This window comes from Triturus cristatus, chromosome 10 (assembly GCF_964204655.1).
Source record: "Triturus cristatus chromosome 10, aTriCri1.1, whole genome shotgun sequence".
Taxonomy (NCBI): Eukaryota; Metazoa; Chordata; class Amphibia; order Caudata; family Salamandridae; genus Triturus; species Triturus cristatus.
Genome location: NC_140593.1, coordinates 634,296,709 through 634,318,808, shown reverse-complemented (window position 1 = coordinate 634,318,808; position 22,100 = coordinate 634,296,709). Strand labels below are relative to the sequence as shown.

Sequence of the window (22,100 nt, the reverse complement as noted above, 5' to 3'; positions counted from 1 at the left end):
CATTGGAGAGACACACCAGAGGTAGGGTACGTTCTTTAAATGTAATTTTATTACTAACGGCCCTGTATCACGAGACAACTCATGAGCTGTTCCGACTGAGACCCCTGAGGACCACATTTATAAAGAACGAGCAAATTAATTGCCATTGCCATTATCCGATGTGCGGCCAGGGCGGCACGACCCTTGGAGTACTCACTGTTAAGACATAGTTCATATTGTGAGAGAGAGGTGTGGTGCAGCGGCCAAAGTGGCTGACTCCAGAGCACGGGGTTCACGGTTCGATCCCCGGCACTGGCGGCAGCTCAGCATCATGTAACTCTGGGCAATAGCTAACTTAATCTCCCCAATGGCCCCCAGAGCCTTGAACCCCTTAAGGGGGTGGTATATGTGCGCTTTACAAATATCAAATGTTACAGCTGTTATTTCCCCCCCACCCTAGTTCTAACAACAACTATTTGTATCCTTAATGCCCAGTGTCCATGGTTGATAGACTGCATTACAGGAGCTGCAGTCGATGGTTGAAGCATGTATTCCGAGACCCTCCCTCCCCCTTAGTTGATTTCTTCCATCAGTATGGGCATCATACAGCCAAGGATCCTAGGTGCTCGCCCTCCAGAGACTGTTGTGTTGGTATGCAGGAACACCACATGTGATCATGATGCAGCGCGGAATACTAAATCTACGGTACTTTGAGAGGTGATTCTCCCTACTTGATACGCTGTAATGAGAGGAAATACATATATCCCTAATGAGCAGATAGATTCGCCTATCTTTCCCTACCTCACCAGGATCTACACATTACTCTTAATATTGCTCCCATGGATAGGCCATGGATCAGCAGGTTGCTGGGTAGAGCAACGTTTACTTATCTAAACAATAAACATCAATACATTTCTCAAATAATAACTCGACACAATTCTTATAATTAATATCAATGTTTACCTAAATAAAGCATAAAGAAATCATAAACATTCAATAGTTTGTTAGAATATTTACCTATTCTGGCTAAGTGTCGTCCTCTAAGTCAAATCAGATCTTTTGTCTCTATGCCCATAAGAAATCAATTAGTCCGGAAAGTAATTGGGCATTCGATCAGTCCATTAGAGACTTGGCTAACAGCTGTCCTGCAGTGTCACCGTCCTCTCCGTCAGCATAACGTCAGGAAATCAAGAATGTTCGTCAAGGAGTTTTTTACCCTCTCTAGTCTAGGCCTTTTATAATAAAATTTTACAAAGATTGTTACAAGATATGTCTTTAAAACCCTCTGATTGGTTAATCCACAGTCGTCTTTCGCCTTTCCCAGACGCCTGATGTTTCTTTTAAATATAATTCATATTTTAATAATAAAGTTGCAACAGTTGCTTGTCCAGTTAAGTCATTTTAGTTCTCATACATCTTGGTGTCCATGGTGTCATCAAATATAACAATTTTATGATTCATGAGTGATCATTGTTCAAAGGTTGGCACACAACCCGGATGTGCCTGTTGCAAGGCCAGTCTGCCTGGGGTCAGGACGAGGTTATTGTTGCTCATCTTTTAGCGCAGGCGCACTTCACCTAGTAATTTTGGAATACGTCAACTGTCCGTCAAATAGAGATGGCAGCCATTTCTGTGGCCACTCCGAAAAGGTCAACTTAAGCAAAGAAACACAAAAACATAATTAATACATAGAAATGACTATTAAAATGAGATTCCCTCGCTAAACCCCTTATGTGTGTGTATTTATCTAGCAATAAGCAACATGCATTGCGGTTTATACTCCCATTTGAAACCACAATTCACAATTTACATTACAAAAGCAACATATAACATGTAAATTCTAAATATTTATCATTAATATGCGTACGAAAATTAGTTTACGTATTAATTAGGCCATGCATATGCAATTCCCACGTGTAATTTCTTATTAGTAAGGTTGATTACTAAAACACAGCAAACCATTAATACTATTACTATTAATTATTAATCATTTTAATTCAAGACCAGAAAAATGGAGGGGGTATATGACTATTTAAGAAAAACCCACTCCAGCAATCCCCCCTTTGGTGATTTTATCACCGCACAACACCCAAATTTTAGACCCTTTTACAGAACATTTTGAAATGACTTCTTATTCATAGCTCACTAATCAGTTTCTCCATATTCTTCTCTTTTTGCCTTTTTATATATACTCTCTTTTAATTCATCTAATTTTATCTCTTCCATTTCTATATCTTCACTCCTTTCTTTTCTTTTTAGATTTTCTCTTTTTGTTTTATTAGTACTTTTCTTATTTCTACAACACATACACCCTAATCTTAAGATTAATAATGCAACTAACACACATGTTAAAGGAAACAAAATCTTACCTATAAATGTACTACCTATTTTAACTAAGAAATTTTTAATAGCAGCTATTTTCTTTCCCATTCTCGTCCATACATCTTCAACCTCCAGTGGTACAATTTTGTCATGCAATTCAGTAATATTTTTGATGTAGACCTTTAGATCTTTACTTTCGTCTGGAATGTAAGTGCAACAATGTTGAACTTTCAGCATTCCACAGACTCCACCCTCTTTTGCCAATAAGATATCATGGGCAAGTCGATTTTGCATCACCATAGCACGCATGGCAACCATTTCAGTATTAACCAATAAGAATCCATTAGCGGTGCTTGTGGACAAGCGATCCACTACGGTTGATAATTTTCTAATTTTTCCTGCATTCAGAGATATTCCCACTGCTGGCATCAATGCACTAAAGATATCACTCACAATTTCTGCCCAAGATTCTCTCTTTCTACGCACTAAATGACTATTTAAACTATTTACACCTTCTTCTCTGTCCATGTGAAAGATCTTTGGAAATACCAGGCCTACATAACATGTGCCATACCAATGGTCTGGCAAACGATAATATGCCCTGTTCCCACAGATGAAATATAGTCCAGGAAAGACTGGATCTCTTCCACCTTTAAATCCCCATCCACCCATGATTCGGTATGTATCATGGCACTCACTATTACCTACAAAAAGATTATCATATGCAGTTTGATTCCTTCTTATACAAAATGTCCCTTTCTGAGGCCTATCTAGAGCTATTGTTGGTGTAGTCTCTCCTTTTGCCAAATATTTCTCCATTTCTACATCCCAAGCTGTTATCTCAACTTTTCCTTCTGATGCCTTTTTGTGCATCTTGTGCCTTCTTTCCTCAACCATATTCAAAAATGTCTTTTCTTCTTTTTGTAAACTGCATGTCAAATTATATTTAAACACAGCCTCTAATGTTAGTTCACTAGTTTCTAAGAAAAATTCACCTAAAACTTGAGCAGTTTTTACCTTATTCAACTTATTATTAGCAGGTATTAATGCAAAAATATTATCTATATCTGAAAAATAATACTCTAACTTCCCTGTCTGATAAAGCAAACTAGCTATTACACTAAATGTTATTCCATAAGTAGCTGGAAGGTGATAAGTCACTCCCTCTGCCACAGAAGCAGGTAACTGCATGCAAACGTAGCAGTCCCTTACATCCATAGTTTTGACATATTCATACAACAATTTTGAAAAAACATTATTGGAAAAATCGTTAATAGACCTATCTTTATGCAATTGAATCCTTGTTTTTACAGTCGGTACTACCTTTGAAATTTTACCTATGTTAGTTGTGTTTTGACCATGTCCTTCTATTGTATCTATTGTAACTTTGAAAGAAATTACTAGAGCAAGGATGCTCCACAGAAGCATTAATAATCCTGTACAACAGCAACATGTTTTACACCATCGTTTCATGAATGTACATCTACTTTTACTACCATCTATGTTAGCCATCTTTACTAAAATGGACCGTGTCTTTTGACTTAGCCTCTTCTACGTTATGACCAGTTTCTAACCCAAGGCTTCTAAGCACCTACAAGATTCTACTAATTTCTACTTTTACTCTATTTATTGTTTTCCACATCAACAGCTTCTTTGTTTATTCAGTTTGGCATCTCGTCATCCTTTGCCTCCTTCTCCCAGTCAGGGTACAGAATCTCCTGAATCTCCGCTTCTTCTCCAATGTCAGACAAGATAACTCTCAGTATTTCTGATTCTTCTTCTTCTTTAACCACTTCCAGCAAAGTCTCCTCTGGATTTCCTTGACTGTCTGCCTCTTCAGGTTCTTCAGGCAGGGCCACGTACGTCCATTCCGGTGACTTATACTTCTGGTTAGGTTTCCGTATTCTTCCAGACTCTTTTGTTACAATTGTCTCTCCTTCTTTTGATTTTTCCTGACTCGTGACCTCATTCACCTGTTCAGCTCTTGGAGGTTTCACTCGAGTCAATCGATATCTCAGTCTCTTTATTTTATTCGGCCACACCTCAGGTTTTACAGTTCTTTTCACTTTACTTTCTTTGACATTCTTTTCATTCTTTTCCTCTCTCCAAGCTCTCTTTCTCAGAACTCGACCTTCAGGTTTTTCGTTCTCACTTTCTTCTGCCTCTGTCCCAACTTGTGTTTCTTTTTCACCAGTCTCTTTATTTACCACCTGTTCTGGTTTCCCTACTTCTGTCCCTCCTCGGGTCTCCGACACGCAATCTTCCTGCTGGCTACTTGTCCCTTCACCTAGCTGGATGTTGCAGTTCCCTACACCTCCTCGGGGGTCTTCCGCAATCTGTCCCTCTCTCTCTCTGTACCTGTCCCTTCTTCACTCAAATCTATTATTTCAGGTGGAATTTCTCTCAGTTTTTCATCTGGGACTTCTTTTCCTTGAATGTCTTTTACTGCTTCTTCTTTGTGTGTTCCTTCTTTCTTTTTAGGTTCCTTTCCAGGGCCTTTCTTTCTTTGCTCGTCTTCAGAATCTGAGCTGTCAGAAATCTGCAATCTTCTTCTCAGAGAGACACTTCTGGGGACCAGAATCTGATTTGGCACGTTTCCCCCCCTTTCAGGATTTACTCGTGTTTTTGGTTCTTCGTTGTCTGATTCAGTACTTGACTCAGATTCGTCATAGTACTCTTTCTCCTTGCAATCCACTGGATTTGGTATCCTCAAAGTATGGCTGGCATGGATCCAGTTTTTCAGTCCAGCACACTTCACAGCTGTTGTCGTGGTCAGAATGACTTGTCTTGGTTTTCCCCACCTGGGAACCAAACAGTTTCTTCTTCTGTGGACCTTTATCCTCACCCAATCTCCTGGGCTTAGATCATGGGCTGGCTTCCTCTCAAGGGTGGTGGCATCCGCTCCAACCTGATGAAACACAGAATGAACTGCGTCAGGCAGGCATTTACAGTACTCCAACACCATGTCATCAGATATTGTCATCAGTTTGTTGGCTGGAATAAATGCATGCCTCATAGCACGTCCCATGATTATCTCATGAGGACGTAACCCTGTAGTTCTATCTGGAGTTGCAGGTATGGTCATCAAGACTAGAGGCAAGACATCAGGCCATTTCATTCCTGTGGCTAAACACATCTTTCCAATTCTGTTTTTAATTGTACCATTCATTTGCTCAACCACACCAGAAGCCTCTGGTCGGTAGGCACAGTGCAGTTTCTTTTGTACATTTAATGCTTCACTGACCAATTTTACAACTTCATTATAGAAATGCCCTCCTCTGTCTGATTCAAGGCTCACTGGGAACCTGAACCTGGGGATGAATTCCCTCAAAAGCAACTTTGCCACTGTCAGTCCATCATTTCTCCTTGTTGGGTATGCTTCTACCCAGCTGGAGAATAGGCAGACTATGACCAGAACGTACCTCAGTCCATTACAAGGAGGCATCTCAATGAAATCTATCTGCATTCTGGTAAAAGGTCCTCCCTCTCGGCCTATAAAGCCTAGGCTCACCACTGTCTTCCTTCCAGGATTGTATTGCTGACAAATTAGACACCTCTGACATAGACTCTCTGATATGACTCTGAATTTTGTGTTGTACCAGGTCTGCTTAAATGACCTGATCATGGCATCTCTCCCTATGTGTCTCTGGCCATGATACATCCGTGCCATGGTAGACAACAGGCTATCAGGCATCACTGGTCTTCCATCTCGATAGACCCACACCTGATCCTTTTCCCTTGGTGCACATCCTGCTTTTACCCACTGCCTTGTTTCCTCCTCTCCAGCTTCCTCCTGCAATTGTCTCACTTCTTCCCATGTCCCTACAACGTTAGTAAACATTAAGGAATAGGAAGTCATTTCACGCTCTTTTGCCCGATTCACTGAATATTGATTCCTGGCACAGTACTGTGCCATGTCATTGGCAAATCTATTGCCAACAGTAACGTAATCTTCACCTTGATTATGAGCAGTACATTTTACCACAGCCAATTGTCTAGGCAGCTGTATCGCCTCAAGCAACTTTCCAACCACTTCAGCATTCTTTATAGGAGTTCCACCTGAGGTCATGAAACCTCTTTGCAGCCATAGTTGGCCGAAGTCGTGGACAACTCAGAAGCCAAACTGGCTGTCAGTTATCACAGTCACTCTCACACTTTTCCCAAGTTTGCATGCTCAAGTCAGGGCCACTAATTCTGCTACTTGAGCAGATTTCACCCCTTTTAGGTAGGATGCTTCCTACACTGCTGCAACCGTGCACACTGCATATGCTGCACTCAGCACTCCTTCTTCTGTTCTCAAACATGACCCATCAACGAACATCACATAATCATTTTCTGGCAAAGATACATCTTTTATGTCTGGTCGTGGTTTCGTAAAATACTCAAGCACATCCAAACAATCATGGTCTGCTTCATCTTTGATTTCCACATTTACACCATCAGGCAATAGTGTTGCAGGATTCACATTCACACATCTTGCAAGACTCACATTTGTCGCACCTAAGATAACCTTCTCATACTTAGTCAGCCGACTGTGTGTCATGTACTGGGTACGACTCCTTGTTAAGAGAATCGCCACATCATGAGGTACATACACTTTCAAAGGATATCCCATCACAATTCCTTCACTCTGCTCCAGGCTTCGACATGTTGCAGCTACTGCTTTCAGACAACCAGGTAAGCCTACAGCTACTGGATCAAGCATCGATGAATAATATGCAATCAGTCTCCTCAGTCTTCCATGTTTCTGGATTAACACAGAGAGTGCACATCCATTTCTCTCACTGCAATATAATTCAAATTCTTTTTCGTAATCAGGCATACCCAATGCTGGGGCTTCACACAATCCATCTTTCAACTGTTTGAATGCTGCCAATTCTTCCTTGTTCAATTCAAGGGGATCTTTTACATCCCTCCTTTTTAGCCGTACCAGAGGTTTTGCAATCAGCGAAAAGTTGCTGATCCACTGGCGGCAGTACCCTACCATTCCCAGAAGCATTCTCACTTCTCTTTGGGTCATGGGGGCTCTCATTCCTCTTATGATTCTGATTCTGTCTATTGTTATTTTCCTCAATCCTTTCTCGATGTTATGTCCCAAATACTGCACTTCTTTCTTACAATACTGCAGTTTGGCTGGGGACACCTTCAGTCCTCCGTCTGCCAAGTGATTTAGCAAGGCTATAGTGTCTACCTCACAAGCTTCACGAGTTTTCGACGCCACAAGGAGGTCGTCGATGTACTGGACCAGTACTGAGCTTTCGGGCATTTGCAAACTTTCCAATGACTTCTTCAACAATTGATTAAATATTGAGGGGCTTTCTGTGTACCCCTGTGGGATTCGGCACCATGCCAAAATACGGTCTCCAAAACGAAATGCAAAAATTTGCTGGCTGTCGTGGTGCAATGGGATGGAAAAGAAAGCATGGCACAGATCAATCACTGTATACCATTCTGTACAATGGGACAGCATGGTGCAACGATTTTGTTCACTTTTCTCAGGTCTTGCACTATTCTGAACTTCCCATTCGGCTTTTTCAAGCCCATTATGGGTGAGTTACATGGACTACTCATTATCTCTCTCAGAATTCCTTGTTTGATCATTTTCTCAATTATTGGAGTAACTCCTTCAATTATTTCAGGTGTCAATCTGTATTGGGGAATATTTGGATGACTTACTCCTTCTTTTACGGTAATTTTTACTGGGTCTACATTTCTCATTAGCCCTACATCTTCTCCGGTAAAATCCCAAACCTCTGCTTTTACTGACCGTTTCAATTCTTTAGGTAATTCATCTGGATTGAATACTGCATATGTTCTAACATTCTCACATTCTCTGTTAGCTATGGTCAATTTATACAATATATCCTCATCTGGTGTTTCAAAAGCTATTCCATCTGGAGTACAAAATATGGTGCAATTCATCTTGCACAACAGGTCCCTACCTAACAAGTTCACAGGACTGGTGTCACACACCACAAAGCTGTGCATTTCAAAAAATTTCCCTATACTAACCTTTACTGGTTCTGTAAAGTACGTTTTTAGCTGTAGGTTGGATACACCAACTACTTGGATCGTTTCATCCGAGAGAGGAAGATTCTTAACATCAGCTGTTCTAACAGTAGATCGAGTAGCACCAGTGTCCACTAGGAAAGTAATATTCTCATCATTAACCTTCCCATCTACAAATGGTCCTGTCCGGTCTACTTCTAGATTTGCGCTTAGTACGCACTCTTCTTCCTCCCTTCGGCACCGTCAATATCCTGTTTCTGAATCACTCATCTTGTTGCAGCCAGTACTGCGAAACAGCGTGAGCGCGTGATGGTTTATTTACCTGTTCTTCATTGTAGAATCCCGATTCATTACTATACTTCTGTGAGTTTCTGTTCTGTGGTAAAGGTGGTTTTGGCACCTGTTTCTGGGAGGTAACCACCTGCTGCTGTTGCTGCAGTTGAGCACCCACCTCTTTCTGCACCTGTGGATTCAATGATCGATTTTCATTATTAGTATTTGGAGGGTTCTTACACTCGGATTTCCAATGCCCTAACTCACCGCAGTTATGACATGGGAACTTCTTTTTAGCTTCTTCTATATTACCTTTCCCTGGACCAAATCTAGGTCTTCCGCCTGGATTATTTGCTTGTTCTACCAACTGTGCTTCCTGTCGCTCAGCTACTTTTACCTGTGCCCACATTGCCTTTTCTTTTAGTTTTCGCTGGTTTGCCTCAATCTCATCACTGAAGTACTTAGCATGTCTCAAAACTTCATCTATTTTCTTGTTTTGCCAATCAACCGTATGCTGCTTTATCATGTCACCAATTTCTGGACGTAGACCATATACAAATCTATATACGAAATGACTCAAATCTTTATCACTCAAAAGTTCTCATCTCCACTGAACTGTTTAAAAGCTTGAATTAGCCTTTCATAATATGCATGTACTGACTCCTTGCTTTCCTGATGGGTTCTGTCAATTTTTACCCAATCCGTCTCTTTAGGGGGTACCTTATTTTTCAAAAAGGCCATAACCTGCTCATATTTCTTCATTACCTCAGGGTCGGGAGCTCCTGTCTTAGGGTCCCTAGGATACTCTTGAGTGGGCCAATTTATCATAAGCTTGCACTCTGTCCATAAATCTGCTGGCACTATTATATCGAATAGACTATTCGGATCTATCCATAATACCTTTGACAATTTTACAAATCGGTCTACCTGCCGGTACCACGGGCTTTTCGCGTAGTCGAGGGAAATCATTTGTGAAAGACAAAATGTCCTGTCTTGTCCATGGAACATGTACATACCCTCCACCTGGAATCTCTCTCATGGGGTATTCTGTCGCTACTTTCTCTTTCTCTATAACGGGAAAGGCTGAAGTTGTCTTTTCCGTGATATTATCGCGTTTTTTATACCACTTACTTCTCCATTTGTCCACATCTCCCCATTTTCTCAACAAACCAATTATATCCTTAATCTGACCTATTCGTCCTGTAGTATTCATATTCTCTATATCCTTTTCTGTGAAATCAATTCGATAAGATTTTTGTAGTGCTTTTACTTTGTCAAAATCTATTCCCATTTCATTTGCAATTTCCTCTAATCTTTCATGCAAGTTTTTCGCTCTCCATGTTGCACTCTTGCAGAGAAACAACAATTCTTCATCCTGATAGTTTTTCAATTTTTCAGTAGGGATAGTTCCTACTATTAATTCTTCTAATATCATTCGTAATTTTGCTACATTGATTGACTGGGACTCTTGGTCCTTTCTCTGTAGCCCTCTGAGCCATTCACTTAATTCTTCTACAGAGAGCCCTACTGGGTTTTCTACGTTATTTTGTTCCGGGCTTTTTGTGGTTCTAATATTGTTTCCACTGTCATTCTACTCTTTTCAACGTAATTTTGATTCACAAATGGATTATTTGAAACACTTGGTTCAAACATATTTATTGTCGGTCCCCACGGATTCTCAATTTGAGTCCGTTCTGGGCTTTCAATTAGATTTTGGCTTCTGTACGGTACTGTTAAACAATGTTCAGTGTCTTTTTGCTTCTCAAATATGGGCATTACTGGACCTATCGTTACTGGAACTGTTACAGCTTCTAGATTTTTGGTCAATTCTCTTATTTTCTCAGTTAGTTCTAAGGTAGTTTTAGCTAATTCTGCTGAACTTTCACCATTTACTCTATTTTCTGTCTCCTTTTCTACCTCTCTTGCAGAGTTACTTTTACCTAATTCTGGTGACATAGTCTCTGTTTTAATCATACGTAATGTTTCTCTCATTGGGGCACTTGGTGACAATGCCTCTGGTCGGTACGGTGGTGGGTTTTTGTAAAACACATCATTAAGAACATCATCTTCCGATTCATTCGCTTCATACCCACTCGAATCCACATTATGCCTTTTCTCTGTGCATTTTCTCCCTTCATTCTCTCCTGCCATTCTCACAGGAAACATACCATCAGTCATGCTTGCATTTCGCCACCTTTTCATCCGATCATCATGTGTCTCATGTCCGTATGGTCTACCAAACATATATCGATAGCCCCTACCACTTCTCTGCCTTTCTCGTTCATGCATTTCGTCTTCCCATTCCGTCAATGCCTCAAATTGTGTCGGTCTAGGACTTGGCTCTAAGTCCATCATCTTGTCTCTAAGATTTCTTAATACAACCAAATTAAAGGAACCATGTTCTGGAAACGCCAGGACTCCATCGTCCTTGGTGTATTTTACCCACTTATCTAACCAAATACAAGTATGATACCCGTATTTCGCAATAATTGTAGATGCGGGTGTTTTCGGTGGAGGAAGTAACTGTCCTTCCCTAGTCTTAACTGGTTTGTCTTTCTTAAACCATTTCTTAATTTTCCCAAACCACGTTTTCTTCTTTTCTAGTGGTTGGTAATACATTTTCTCGGTTTTCGTATACCGTTTAGTCTGCTTACAACTGTACCGCTATTCCGTCCACTCACAGCGCAACTCTCACTAACGCACCAATCCGGAGCGTCTACGTCACTGTCACAATCCTCCAATCTCAGCGCGACTTACACTAACGCACCAATCAGGGAGCGTTTACGTCACTCTGTATTTTCTCCACTCTTAGCGCGGCTCTACACTAACGCACCAATCAGGAGCGTTTTACGCCTCCAACCCACTGTCCAATCCCAGCACGGTCGTTCTGACGTAAGCAGCCGCTGCGGCAGCTCTGTTCTCTGCTCTGCTCTCGTCTACCCCTCCTTTACAAAATCTGCGCAGTAAGTTTTGTATCAATTTCTACGATTCTGTTAGTTACAACACAAAACATCTCCATTGTCTGCTTCGCTAACCAAAGAACAGCAAAAGACCTTTCTCACGAGAATCCTGTCTTTCTCGAGAACAGCGCTTACCTCTGTCCTACTACGGAACCGTTACTACCGTTGATAAAGTAGCACATCCCTCTACCTTACCCTTCTTACAGGCATCAACTAACCACTTCTCTAATATTAATTAACACTAGAGTTTCGCGATTAATTAAAATGCCTTTTTCATTCACACACTGTCATACAGGGAAAATGTAGATCATTCATACAGAATTCTGTCATTCCCGAGAGCAGCGCTTACCTCTGCCCTACTACAAATATAACATTCGTTAACAAAGCAGCGCTTCCCTCTACTTTGTCCTTCTAGCAAGCTCAGAATATACCTGCTACCTTTTCAGTAGTAAGCGTTATCGGTATGCCATTTGGTTTCCTGGTACCTAAGACCAAAATTTCACAGGTAACCCTTTGCTAACATTCACACTTCTCTCACACAGAGAATATCACTAATGGGAACACACGATGATGCTGCCCAATCGAACCCAGACAATGCGCCGTGCAACTTCAATTGTCACACGTTTTCCCCGTGTACCTACGGGCAACCACAATTCCGTCTTTCCCCAGAGCAGCGCTTTACCTCTGCTCTGCTACGGAACTGCTACCAATTCCCGACTTCCTACATCCCAGAAGCCTTGCAAACAACATAAAACTCGACGTTACTCAACATAGAGTGTTAGTACATAAATCAATACCAACCAATAATCAATAAGCTATTTACAAGCCAACGTCACTAAACCCAAAACAATAGCTAACCATCATTCTGCTACCAGAAAACTGATGCAGCGCGGAATACTAAATCCCTCTCTACGTCACAGACCATAGATCTCCACAACCACATTCATTCACTCATTCACTGGTGGGGCCCATAACACCAACATTCATTCCCTAGAGACCTACGGTACTTTGAGAGGTGATTCTCCCTACTCCATACGCTGTAATGAGAGGAAATACATATATCCCTAATGAGCAGATAGATTTGCCTATCTTTCCCTACCTCACCAGGATCTACACATTACTCGTAATATTCCTCCCATGGATAGGCCATGGATCAGCAGGTTGCTGGGTAGAGCAACGTTTACTTATCTAAACAATAAACATCAATACATTTCTCAAATAATAACTCAACACAATTCTTATAATTAATATCAATGTCTATCTAAAATAAAGCATAAAGAAATCATAAACATTCAATAGTTTGTTAGCATATTTACCTACTCTGGCTAAATGTCGTCCTCTAAGTCAAATCAGATCTTTTGTCTCTATGTCCATAAGAAATCAATTAGTCCGGAAAGTAATTGGGCATTCGATCAGTCCATTAGAGACTTGGCTAACAGCTGTCCTGCAGTGTCACCGTCCTCTCCGTCAGCATAACGTCAGGAAATCAAGAATGTTCGTCAAGAAGGAGTTTTTTACCCTCTCTAGTCTAGGCCTTTTATAATAAAATTTTACAAAGATTGTTACAAGATATGTCTTTAAAACCCTTTGATTGGTTAATCCACAGTCGTCTTTCGCCTTTCCCAGACGCCTGATGTTTCTTTTAAATATAATTCATATTTTAATAATAAAGTTGCAACAGTTGCTTGTCCAGTTAAGTCATTTTAGTTCTCATACATCTTGGTGTCATCAAATATAACAATTTTATGATTCATGAGTGATCATTGTTCAAAGGTTGGCACACATCCCGGATGTGCCCGTTGCAAGGCCAGTCTGCCTGGGGTCAGGACGAGGTTATTGTTGCTCATCTTTTAGCGCAGGCGCACTTCACCAAGTAATGTTGGAATACGTCAACTGTCCGTCAAATAGAGATGGCAGCCATTTTGTGGCCACTCCGAAAAGGTCAACTTAAGCAAAGAAACACAAAAACGTAATTAATACATGGAAATGACTATTAAAATGAGATTCCCTCGCTAAACCCCTTATGTGTGTGTATTTATCTAGCAATAAGCAACACGCATTGCGGTTTATACTCACATTTAAAACCACAATTCACAATTTACATTACAAAAGCAACATATAACATGTAAATTCTAAATATTTATCATTAATATGCGTACGAAAATTAGTTTACGTATTAATTAGGCCATGCATATGCAATTCCCACGTGTAATTTCTTATTAGTAAGGTTGATTACTAAAACACAGCAAACCATTAATACTATTACTATTAATTATTAATCATTTTAATTCAAGACCAGAAAAATGGAGGGGGTATACGACTATTTAAGAAAAACCCACTCCAGCAATCACACAGGTTCACAACTTAGCAGACCGCAATAATTTTCATTAGGAAAGCTCAAAATGGGCTTGGGTATTCGTCAGTAGTCTTAGCGGTGGATTTTCGCCCCACTGCTAATTCAGCAGTGCACAAAAGAAAAAAAAAATTATATTAGCATAACGTTATCATTTTATTATGTGGAACTCGGAGCCAGGTGGGGGCAGGGCTAGGCTCTGTGACGCCAAGGAGAGTGAGCAGTGGCTTGCACTCTTAAGTGCGCATGACGGTTTGGCCGGCTCTCTTGGGCCGACCAAACAGTCATGCGCACTTGGCATGTTCTCCATTGGGCTGTGTTGCACAGCCCCGTTGAGAACATGCCCAGCCACCCCAGGCACTGCCTGAGTGTCCAAACAGCATGCTCATACCAATCACGACGCTGCTCCTGCAGCGTCGTGATTGGATGGGAGAATCTGAAGCCTGAGTGCTTCCGGTGCTTCTTGCAAATCGTGAGGAAGAGGATGGAGGAAAGACGTGTGGCGGCAAAGGAAAAGGTAAGTACATTTTGTTTTGTTCTCTTGTTTTAATCCATTTTACCCCCACCATCCCTGTTCCGAAGCAGCCGCCGCTGGTATTAGTTATGCTTAAGGTGGTGTGATACAAGACTCTTCAAACACTATATGCACATTTTTCTGTCCACTTTTGCTTTAAACAAACATTTGTAATGTGATCAAAGCTGCTTCAGAGCCGTGTTAGTAAACTAGCCAGTATTTCACTAATGGACAATGAAAATGTAAGACTGATTACATTTCTTAGTTTTATTTAAATGCTGTATTTTTCTGCAGGTGGGGAGAATCCCTGGTAATCGTCGCATCTCAGAACTTGCGCACTAGGGCTTTGATTGGTTGGGAAGGTGATCCTGAAATAAATCTCCCAGATTATTCTTATTGCATCCTGGAGCGATTAGGCAGAGCACGATGGCAGGGTGAACTGCAAAGAGATCTGCATTGTGGAGCCTTCAAGTAAGTTCTATCCTTTTGTTTTGCTCTGTAAATAAATCAGATAAATGTAAGCTTCCCTATCTTTTTTTTAGTAAGGACCGTTGATTTTAATAAATTACTTTATTCATACGGCTTCATACGGGCATGTTCCAACCGCCCCAGGTGGTCCACCAGGGGCGCCCAGAGTTTCCTAAATTGAGTATCTCGGAACTGAAGCCGGGCCGTGAGCAGCTCCATCGCCACCACATGCCACAGGCGAGTAAACCATACGTTGATGGAGGGCGTCTCCGCCTTTTTCCAATATAGTGCCACCGTCTGTTTGGCGGCGCAGAGCATGTGGAGGCTAAGGTGCCGTTCACGCCCCGTCATGGCTCTCGTAGTCTCCGGCCGGAGGCCCAGGACCACAACTAGCGGATCCGCAGGCAGGGGGTACCCCAGGACCCGTTTGATATGACTGAGGATCTCTTTCCAGAAAGTAGCTATCAGGGGGCAGGTCCACCAAATGTGAATGAAGTCTCCTGGCGCCTGAGTACAGCGCCAGCAAAGGGGAGACGTCGCAGGGAACATCTTCTGAAGCCGAACCGGGGTGTAATACCATTGAGTCATCACCTTATAGGCCGACTCTTGTTGCGGAATGCTACGCAGAATTTTAGGGATATCTCTCCACAGCCTCGCCCATTGAGAAGGAGCGACACCCGAGCCAGAGGCGGACTGCCATTTCGATTGGTATAGATGCGGAACAGGTCGCTGCGCGTGCTGCAATACCCCGTAGATACGTGAGATCAGTCCCTTGTATGTGCCGAATGTGCGCGCTAGCTGTTCGAACGGTGTGAAAGGTCGTACGGCTGCCTGTGTCAGGGAGGAGCCCTGGATCCAGTGGCGAAACTGAATGTATTGAAATTTGTCATTCTCCGAGATCCCAAATTCTTGCTTGCATTGCGCAAAGGACTTAAAACTACCCCCTGTGAAGAGGTTCCCTATCGTTCTGCAGCCAGTCTCCGTCCAATTGGCAAAAAAGGGCGGATGGCAGGCTGGCGGAAACTGCGGGTTGTGCGCGATGGGGGTGTGCGGGGATGGAAAGGAAGTGAGACCCCTCCGAACTGCCACCTTGTCCCAGATCTCAAGGACTGTTCTGGTGGGGACAGCCATATACGCGCTGCGATGACGCGCCCCTTGAGGGAGCCAGGCATGATCCCACAGAGGACGGCAGGTGACAGCCCGATCCATGTGAAACCACACCTTCTCACTCTCCCACGCCCCCCATTCCAAGACAAATCGGAGATGGGACGCCCAATAGTACTCAAGGAGATTCGGGCTTGCTAGGCCACCCCTGTCTCGGGGGAGCATCAAGATTGTGTTGGAAAAGCGCGGTTTCTTCCCACCCCAGATAAACGCCACTAGCTCCCGTTGGAGTCCCTGGATCTGGTGTTCCGGGATCGGCGTCGGCAGGGTTTGGAAGAGGTACAGGATCTTTGGCAAGATAGACATTTTCACCATGTTGAGTCTGCCGAGCCAAGAGAGTGGCAAGGCTCTCCAAGCGCGCAGGTCCGTCTGAACCGAACACTTATACTCTTGCCAATTGGCCTGCGTCCAGGTGGCCAGGTCCGGAGTCAGGTTGAGGCCGAGATAGCGCACCGAGTGGGTCGCCCACTGATAGGGGGTGGAGGTCCGGAGCGCCAGCAGATCTCCATCCGGGATCGTGATATTGAGGGCCCATGATTTCGCATGATTGATTTTGAGCCCGGACGCCCGTTCAAAGTCCTGGAGCAGCAAGTGGGTCGCCGGCAGGGTGCGCAGCGGGTCCGATAGGGTAAGGAGGAGGTCGTCCGCGAAGAGGGCGATTTTATGCTCCACCCCCCGGAGGGAGATACCCCTTATGTCGGGGGACCGGCGTACCATGATGGCGAGGGGCTCCACCACAAGGGCGAACAGTAGTGGGGACAGGAGGCAGCCCTGTCGGGTACCTCTACAGATGGAGAAGGCCGGCGTGAGCTGACCGTTTACGCGCACCCTAGCTACCGGCGAAAGATAGGGAGCCATAATGCGCGCCACCATCTTCGGGCCCAGGCCCACCCTCTGGAGCACCGCGCGGAGGAACCGCCAGTCTACCCGGTCGAACGCTTTCTCTGCGTCAAGCGAGAGCAGGCACGCCGGTATCCCCCAATGTTTGGCTTTCCCGACGATGTGTGCTATTCGCCGTACATTGTCCGCCCCTTGACGGTGCTGGATGAACCCCACCTGGTCCGGCTCGACAAGATTGGGCATGTGGACACTAAGCCGTTTAGCCAAGAGTTTAGTATACAGCTTAAGATCTGTGTTTAGCAACGCGATGGGCCGGTAAGAGGAGCAAAGGGTATGATCCTTCCCGGGTTTCGGGATGAGAGCTATTTCCGCCATTGCCATATCAGTCGACGGGCCAGTCAACTCGTCGAACGAGTTGAAGAGACGCAGAAGGTAAGGTTGCAGTTGTGGCCAGAAGGCGCGATAGAAGGATACCGGTAGCCCATCTGGACCAGGCGCTTTCCCCAGCGGGAGATCACGCAGAGCGCCCGCCATTTCCTCTGAAGTGATGGGGACCTCAAGAAGTCCCGACTGGCGCTCACTTAGCGGTTCCCAGGCACAGGCCTCCATGGTAGAGGCAATCAATTCCGGCGCGGGGGGGTCGGCAGCGTAGAGAGTTGCGTAGAAGTCGTGAAACAACTGGAGCTTAGTCGACTCCGAAATGGCCCAGGATCCATCCGCCCTTTGCAGTTTCGCGATGTGGGCCTTGGCCGCCCGCGTGCGCAGGCGTCGCGCCAGCACGGCACCCACCTTGTCGCCCCCTGTATAGTAACGCTGCTTAAGTGCCAGTAAGTCCCGCTCTGCCTTGTTCGTTCTGTGGGCTCGAAGCTGGCCTCGAAGGACAGCCAACCTGCGCTTGTGTGCCATCAACGGGCGTTCGTGGTCCATTCTCTCAAGCAGTCTGACCTCCCGTTCGAGTTTGTGCTCGTAGAGGCGAGCCTCCCGGGCTCTCGCGGCTGCGATAGCAGTGAGGGTACCCCGAATAGTAGCCTTGAAGGCATCCCACAGGAGGGGGAGGGGAGTCTCCGGGAGATCATTGGAAGCAAAGTAGGCTAAAATAGCCTCCTGTATTTCCTCCTTGGCCACCGGGTCCCTGAGTATGTGTTCCGGGAACCTCCAGCGACACGAATGTGGGGGGCCATTGCTACGTTTGTGGAAACTCAGCTCCACGTGGGCGTGATCCGAAATGGATATGCTGGAGTGCGTCGCCGAAATAGTGTCTTTGAGCAGGGAGTGAGAGACAAGTATCAGGTCTATCCGGGAGTAAGAGCGGTGCGCATGTGAATAGTATGTGTAGTCGCGCAAGCCTGGGGAGTGGTAGCGCCAGACGTCTACTAAGTTGAGGGCGCTGAGGGAACTCTTCACTGCCGCAGACATAGCTCCCACCCCGTGGAAGGCCCCCCCACAGCGATCCATCTCCGCATCCCACACCAAGTTGAAGTCACCCCCAACTATGAGGTCCGTAGTGACCGGGTATAGATGGTCCCTGATCAGCCGGCGTAAAAAAAGGTCCTGACCCTGATTGGGAGCGTAGAGATTACATAAGGTGAGCATGCGATGACCCCTCTTGACCTCAACCTTCAAGAACCTACCCTCGCTGTCTCTAAGCACCTTAGACGCCCCCGGTTCAATTCCCGCCCGGCATAGAATAGCCACCCCTGCCGTTTTAGTGGTCGCTGAGGCCCAGAACTGCCTAGGATATCGAGGGTGCGCCATGCGGGTCACATCTGCCTTAAGGAGGTGAGTCTCCTGGAGGAGAATTATGTCAGGGTTCTGAAGCAGGAGGTACCGCCACACTTGGCGACGCTTGTTGGGCGAGTTGAGCCCCTTCACATTAAGGGAAAGGACCTTCCAGCACGGCGCACTAGCCATAGTCCCAAGTCCCCCCAGCTTGCATTGACCCTCCCACACCCACACATGCCAGCACTCCCCCCCCCCCCCCCCCCCCCCCATCAGAAGGGCACCAAAGGTGGGGAAGAAGAAGGAAAGGGAAAAACAAAGGAAAACCACATGAGTCCTGAACCGGCCAACATGGCCAACGTGTCCTATTCCAGTCTAGGGAGTAGCCAGGCCGCGTGGCACAGGCTGTCCCAGAGATGTCACTCTCCCATGGATAGGCGTGGGGGTTTGTCATCGCTCAGCCAAGAAATCACAGCACCAAGAGCCCGCTCCGGGCCACCGCCTCTCCTGTAGGTATGCGAGGTATAGCAAGAAGCAGGTCCAATCGCATCGCCCCGGCGGGCCGCCAGAAGCAGGAAAAGTGGAGCCACCAAAGCAGCCACCGGCCCAGAAGATCGTGAGCACTCCCCGGAAGAGCGCCTGCAGCCCGGGGAGGCGACCACCCCAGGGGATCTCACTCAGGGGGCAGGATCTGAGAGCCCGTCGGTGGCGAACCGCCATCTAGAGATTTGATATGTTTGATAATGTCTTGCTTATCTCGTGACGATCTGCTGCCATCCGGAGAAGAAGGGTGCCGTGAATGGCGCACCATGGACCACTGCGGCTTCAGAGGTGCCCCGCGAGCCTTCGCAGAGCGCCGTGTCGGGCTAGCTGATGGGGAGTCTGGGATCTGGAGTAGCTGGGCCGCCTCCCGGTAGGAGCGGAGCACTCGGCGCTTGGACTCCCACTGGAAGATGAGAGCGAAGGGGTGGCCCCACTGGTAGCGGATGTGTAGCTCCCGCAGTTTGTCCGTAACGGGCCGAAAGTCCCTGCGGCGCCGGAGGGTTGTGGAGGCCAGGTCCTGGAACAGCTGAACTTGCATGCCTTTATACAGGATGTCAGGTTTGTCTCTGGCAGCTTTGAGGATCGCTTCCTTCTCTACAAAGAAGTGGACCCTCGTCAGGATGTCAGGGATGAGTCCAGGTCTCCCAGGCGGCCCCGAGACCCTATGCGCCCGATCCAAGGCTGGCGGCGAAGCGTCATCATCCCCGCAAATCTCCTGGAGCAAATCCGCCACAAATGTCATTATATCGTCCCCTTCAGCCCCAATCGGAACACCCCTGATGCGAATGTTGTTGCGGCGCCCTCTATTTTCCAAATCCTCCTGTTTGATCTGGAGCTCAACGTGCTGTTCCTCCAGGGTCGCCAGTAGCTGCCAGAGGTGTTCCTGGTCTTCCGTGCGGGCATCCAGGGTCTTCTCCATGTCGTCTACGCGATCTCCCAGGTCTCCCACCTCCTTCCGGAGATCCTTGACGCAGGCCTGGACTTCAGTGCGAAGAGACCCAATCTCCGTCTTGAGTTCCTGCATGAAGAGCGCCATGAATGACTGGGTGACCGGCTCCGCGGCGGCACCCCCTCCCGACGAAGCCGCTCCGGACTTTCCCCATAGGTCAGCAACCGAGGCATCCTTGGAGGTCGCAGGGGCTCCTTCCCGGACTTCGTGCGCGTCATGCTGCAAGTCTGCCAGTCGTTTTCGGTGAGGCCAAGACTCCGGGCAGGCTATGGCCGCTGAGCGCGCCGAGATGAACCAAGGTCTAGACGCACCGGTCCGGCAACTTCTCTCCCTCCGGGACCCCTCCACAGGCCCCCACCGCGTGCCCCTGGGTCGGCGGGGTCTCCGCAGTGCCCCACGTCCGGTCAGCCACTGGACCCCCTAGGCCGTACCGATGCCCCAACTCCCAGTTCAGTCCAGTCTAGGGCCCCACAGTGTTCCACAGACTCCAGCCTTCTCGCCTGTGGGCACAAAGCCCCCACGCAAGACCCCAGTGTAAGCAAGGTGATCAAAAGGACGAGGGCCTGCAATCCCCCCCAAGGAACAACTCACTGTGCACAAGCTGGTGTCTCTGCGGGTCTCCGTCGCCGGGTCTCCCCGGGCTCCTGCCCCCGCGGATCAGCCCACGAGGGCCAGCGTGGTAGAGTAGTCAGCCGCAGGTCGCTCCTCCGATCCCCGGTGCCGACCAATGGACTCAACAAGAGCGAAGCAGGCCTCCAGTGGCCCCCGGGGCCGCCCCGCGTTCAGCCGCAAGAGCCGCAGGCCGGAGTTCCAGGGCACTGGTCTCCACCAACTCGAGGTCCAAAGCAGGCTCTCAGCCAGCCCCCAGACTCCAGCCGCCCACCTCAGGGCCACTATTCACCCCACCGAGGGGCTCCCAGGACCGTCACACCGCCGGAAGCAGGCCGTCTCAGGGGGTCAGGGGCACCGCGGCTCCCGGGGCTTTCCACTCCGTCCCGCACCGCCAACCACCGGGGGCAAGGCAAGCAAGACAACCGACCTCCAGGTAAGGCCCCAGAGGCCCCAACAATCACCGGCAGACCTGCCGGGGCCCCCAGCGGTCCAGGCCCGCCCCTCCGCCGAGTTCTCTTCAGGGGTCTACCCTGCTGCCCAGCCTCAGCCGCTCCTGTCACAGCAAATGGCGGTCAGGTTCTCCCCCGCAGCGCCCCGTTGCTCCGGTGAAGCAGCGTCGTCCGTGTCCCACAGCCCGGGTCTCCTCACGGGCCTCGGGCCCCGCCTCACCTCCGCAGCCGCCGTCGTCGTGGGCCCAGCTGTCGCGCCACTGTCCGCCGCCTCTCCGATCAGCGCCCTCAGCAGCCCGGCAGGCGGGAAGGCTAGGCCGGGGGGAAGATGGCGGCCACCACTCCGCAACTCCGTCCGCAGGGACCCCAGGACCGATGCCCCAGTCAGTCCAGGGCCCGCGACACCACAGGGCAGCTCCAAAGCAACGGGGGTCAACCCCGACGAACTCCGCCGGATCCACTGGGCCTCCGCTCTCGCCCCCGCCTCAGATATCAGGCGCTGGTTGCCGGGAGCAGGCAGCAGGCGAAATGCAAGATGGCGGGCGGGACCGCGATCTCCGGCACTCCGCCGTCACAGAGCCCCGTGCCTTCCGCCGTCTCAGGTCGTCTCTAAGCCCCTCGTCAGGAGCCCCCTGCCTTCAGCCGCACGCAGGCGTTGGTCCGGACCCGATCGCTGCAGGAGAACCGCTTGAAAAATGCAGATGACCCCCGCGGCGGCCCGGAGCAGAAGCAGCGCACGTCTCACGCCATTGCCCGGCGAGACCACGCCCCCAATAAATTACTTTTTATTGAGACTGGGATGTTCCATGCTTGGGCCTGCAAAACTAGTATCTTTACTTCTATGTTTGCACTGCTGTGACAATAACATAGCCTAAGCCTAGGGCTGTCCCCGGTAATGCAAAGCCAAGAACGTATTCTTTCCATGAAAGGGAGCACCAAGCGTGTC

General features: G+C 47.2%; 1 protein-coding gene across 2 annotated transcripts in view; it reads left to right on the top strand.

The window, feature by feature from the left end:
• The window catches only part of GTF3C1 (general transcription factor IIIC subunit 1), a 1,956,011-nt gene that overhangs the window by 159,677 nt on the left and 1,774,234 nt on the right, over window positions 1-22,100 (top strand). For both annotated transcript variants that reach the window (XM_085632176.1, XM_085632175.1), the window contains exon 3: window positions 14,705-14,881. In XM_085632176.1, coding sequence (XP_085488302.1) covers window positions 14,705-14,881 — 177 coding nt within the window. The remainder of the gene's footprint in view (window positions 1-14,704; window positions 14,882-22,100) is intronic.